The 4,662-nt window shown below is 49.4% G+C and overlaps 1 protein-coding gene across 1 annotated transcript; it reads right to left on the bottom strand.

The window, feature by feature from the left end:
• Window positions 1–2,763: 2,763 nt before the first annotated feature.
• On the bottom strand, window positions 2,764–3,804 carry LOC139228990 (putative nuclease HARBI1). Its single transcript, XM_070860649.1, has one exon. The coding sequence runs from the start codon at window positions 3,802–3,804 to the stop codon at window positions 2,764–2,766; it is 1,041 nt and encodes a 346-aa protein (XP_070716750.1).
• Between the last annotated feature and the right edge of the window lie 858 nt (window positions 3,805–4,662).

A 4,662-nucleotide genomic window follows, 5' to 3' on the forward strand; every position in this document is an offset into this window, starting at 1 on the left:
GACATGTCGCCGAACTAAGGCGCCTTACAGGACATTGCGAGTTTGAGGGATTCCGAGAACAAATGCTCAGAGACCTTTTTGTACTGGGCATCGGACATGAGACAATCCTTCGCAAACTGTTGACTGTAGAAACTCCGAATCTGAGTAAAGCCATAACGATAGCCCAGGCATTTATGTCCACCTGCGACAACACCAAGCAGATTTCACAGAACAAAGAAGTTTCAGCCAGTACTGTGCATAAAGTAACGTCGGTTTTGAGCAGAAATGTACACGGCAGAACGTATACGCCGGCTGCTGTGGCCCGACCTCAATTGACCCAGAGTCTGCAATCATCTGTTAATGCGAGGCAGTTAACACCCTGTTGGCGCTGCGGGGTTGATCATCGGCCCCATCAATGCCGCTTTAAGCACTATGTGTGTAATGACTGCAGAACAATGGGACACCTCCAACGAATGTGCAGGCGAGCTGCAAACCCTGCAAACCACTACGTTGCAGAGGAAGATCGATTCACAGTGGATCAGATGGAATTGGAAACTCGTACTGAGGAGGCCGAGGTGTACGGGGTACACACGTTCACAACGAAATGCCCACCAATAATGTTGAAAGTTGAACTGAACAGTTTTCCAGTGTCTATGGAGCTGGACACAGGGGGAAGTCAGTCCATAATGAGTAAAACGGTCTTCGACAGGCTGTGGGGGAAGAAGGCCCAAACTCAGCCCCATTCACACCAAACTAAGGATTTATGCCAAGGAACTAATCCCTGGAATTGGCAGTGCTGAAGTCAAAGTCTTCGATGATGGAGCAGTACATGAACTCCCGCTGTGGATTGTGCCAGAGGATGACCCCACGTTGTTTGGCAGAAGCTGGCTGGGGAAAATCCGCTGGAACTGGGTCGACATCCGAGCGCTTTCGTCCGTCAACGATACTGCATGTACCCAGGTTCTAAGCAAGTTCCCTTCGTTTTCCTAATCTGCTGCCATTCAGATAATATTCTGCCTTCGTGTTTTTGCCCCCAAAATGAATAACGTCATATTTATCCACATTATACTGCATCTGCCATGCATTTGCCTACTCATCTAACCTGTCCAAGTCACCCTGCAGCCTCTTAGCGTCCTCCTCACAGCTCACACTGCCATCCAGTTTAGTGTTGTCTGCAAACTTGGAGACATTACACTCAATTCCTTCATCTAAATTGTTAATGTATATTGTAAAGAGCTGGGGTCCCAGCACTGAGCCCTGCGGCACTCCACTAGTCGCTGCCTGCCATTCTGAAAAGGACCCGTTTATCCCGACTCTCTGCTTCCTGTCTGCCAACCAGTTCTCTATCCACATCAGTACATTACCCCCAATACCATGTGCTTTGATTTTGCACGCCAATCTCTTGTGCGGGACCTTGTCAAAAGCCTTTTGAAAGTCCAAATACACCACATCCACTGGTTCTCCCTTGTCCACTCTGCTAGTTACATCCTCAAAAAATTCCAGAAGATTTGTCAAGCATGATTTCCCTTTCATAAATCCATGTTGACTTGGACCGATCATGTCACTGCTTTCCAAATGCACTGCTATTTCATCCTTAATGATTGATTCCAACATTTTCCCCACTACTGATGTCAGGCTAACTGGTCTATAATTACCCTCTTTCTCCCTCCCTCCTTTTTTAAAAAGTGGTGTTACATTAGCTACCCTCCAGTCCATAGGAACTAATCCAGAGTCGATAGACTGTTGCAAAATGATCACCAATGCATCCACTATTTCTAGGGCCACTTCCTTAAGTACTCTGGGATGCAGACTATCAAGCCCCAGGGATTTATCGGCCTTCAATCCCATCAATTTCCCTAACACAATTTCCTGCCTAATAAGGATATCCTTCAGTTCATCCTTCTCACTAGACCCACTGTCCCCTAGTACATTCGGAAGGTTATTTGTGTCTTCCTTCATGAAGATAGAACCGAAGTATTTGTTCAATTGGTCTCCCATTTCTTTGTTCCCCATTATAAATTCACCTGAATCCGACTACAAAGTCAGATCTTATTCATTTATTTACAAGGTGAGATGATCGACAAGAAAGCACAAAGCCCCAGATCGTCTCACCTTGTAAATAAGTGTACTGTTGATTTCACGGGGGGGAGTGATGGTATGTATTTAACCCCTTGTAACCTGCATCACACCTGTCCACCAGAGGGCCTACCTGTTGCACGTCCCAAGGGATCCCAGCATCCCTTGGAATCACAGTATATAAGCAGGCCAATCACGAGGTACTTGCACTCTGGAATCTTAATAAAGGAGCTAAGGTCACACTTGCTCATTATGCACAGTACTCAGTCTGACCATTTATTATGAGTGTAACAGTTGCCAAGCATGGAATCACCCCAGCAAATTCCAACTGAAGATGTCGAGGAGGATGCGGCCAGTCTGCAGCCGGTCGTTCCAGGGCCAGAGCTGGTTGAGGTCGTCCTCAAAGGACATCTGTTGCTTCTACACCTGAAACACAGCAACCTTCCCAGAGCCATGATGCAGCCACAGGGGAGACACTGTGGCGTAGTTCCAAAATAGGTATGCGTAAGAGGGGTTATATGGAAATGCACAAAGGTGAGAAATGATAATGTGTATGTTTTGTGGATCCATTATTTGTGGTGTAATAAATCTTTATTTTGTGTTTCAATATCTGTGCAGGTCTCTCATTTCACTGTGGCAATGATGTGTGAAAGGGCTCATTGGGTTAGCCGTGGAGATGCACAGATGAAGGATGAAGTGTGGATGAACTCATCGGAAACGAACAGCAATGAGATGGTTTAGGCCTTCCCTTGCAGGGTCCCGATGGCTACGCCGCTTCCTACGAGGCCGCCGACCCTCATCTTGGTCCTCCTCCTGTGCCTCCTCCTCCTCCTGCTGCATGTCATGCTCCTGCGCCTCCTCTTCCTGGTCCTCCTCGTCAGGTGGTACTGCTGCCTCATCCTCCAATGGTTGTGCCCTCTTGATTGCCAGGTTGTGAAGCATGAAGCATACCACCACGAAGAGGGACACCTGCTCAGGCGAGTACTGCAGCACTCCTCCTGAGCGATCCAGGCAACGGAAGCTCTGTTTGAGGATTCCGATGGTCTGTTCAATGATGCACCTGATGGCTGATTGGGAGTCATTGTAGGCTTGCTGCGCAGCAGTCCTGGGGTTGCGAAGAGGAGTCAGCAGCCCAGTGCACAGTGGGTAGCCCTTGTCTCCAAGGAACCAGCTGCAATCTTGGTTTGGCCCAGCAAAGACGCCTGGCATACCGGTCTGGCACAAGATGAAAGCATCGTGGCTGCTGCCAGGATACTGGGCATCAACTGCAATGATTTTGTGGTTGTGGTTGCACACCAGCTGGACATAGAGGGAATAGAATACCTTGCGGTTACGGAAGAACTCGGGATTGTTCTGTAGTGCCCTCAATGCGACGTGGGTGCAGTCTATGGCGTTTTGAACCCTGGGGAAGTCCGCAAACCTCACGAATCTCGTCTGCTGCTCCAACTGCTTCTCCCTGCTCATTAGGAAGGATATGTGGTCCCTCCTCCTCTTACAGAGAGCATCTGTCACCTGACCCATGGAGCTATGTGTGGCGAACTGGGAGATGCTCGAGATGTCTGCTGTTGCAGCTTGAAAAGATCCAGTCGCATAGAAATTGAGTGCGATGGTCACCTTGGATGCAACGGTCAGAGCTGTCCCCAACCTAGTTTGACGCTGCAGGTCTGGCTGCAGGAGATTGCACAGCTCCATCACGATGTCCTTCCGGAATCGCAGTCTCCAGAGACACTGGTCATCCATCAGGTCCATGTATGAGAACTTCTGTCTGTAGACCCTTTGACAACACAGCCTTCTGCCCCCATGACTATGTTGGCATCTTCCTCTGACAGCTGCCTCATTGCCTTCTCCCTCCAGCTTTTGTTGGTCCTCACCCTCTGTAGACTGCTGCTGTCAAGCATCTGTCTCCTGTGCATACTGCCTCCTTCCATCTCACCCACGATCTGGTGTGGGGGTTCTGCGTACCTGACCCTCCTCCTGACGGCAGGCCCTTCCTGAAGTCCTTCCTGGGGCACCTCTCTGGGTTCAGGTCTGTCACCATCTCCATGACCTTCTACATGTTCCTCAGTCATGTGTGCTGCGTGCCTTGCCTGCTGCCTCTGGAGCCACTGGAGACGGCGCCACCTTCTCCTGCGTGTCTCTCTGCCATGCATAATGTTCAGGAGACATTGCGCTGCCAGCACTGACCCCATTTAGTTCTCTTCCGCAAGCAGAGCCTCCAAAATCACGGCTCTCTGTTGTCGAGATTGAAGCTCCATGATAACTCAATCCCGCTGTCAACAAGGGCCCACTATGATTCAATTCCACTGTCAACAAGGCAACTCACAATGTTTTGAAAAGTCCGGAAAAATCCTCTCCTTTGTAGAGATTGAAAAGCCTAGCCCACTATAACTTAATCCCGCTGTGAACAAGGCAACTTGCAAAGTTTGGAAAAGTCCGAAAGATTCTCAGTGACAAGAATGCTGCTACACAACATGCCTTTAAAGGCCGCTGGCGGTCTTGAGCAAGCACTATGTCCTGATCCAGAAACCTGTCGTTGGCACCGAGAGGCGGCCAGAAGACTGTTTGAGGTGAATTTACCTTCCGGCAGGCCCGTTGCGGTACGCACTC

Source organism: Pristiophorus japonicus, chromosome 2 (assembly GCF_044704955.1).
Source record: "Pristiophorus japonicus isolate sPriJap1 chromosome 2, sPriJap1.hap1, whole genome shotgun sequence".
NCBI classification, from domain to species: domain Eukaryota; kingdom Metazoa; phylum Chordata; class Chondrichthyes; family Pristiophoridae; genus Pristiophorus; species Pristiophorus japonicus.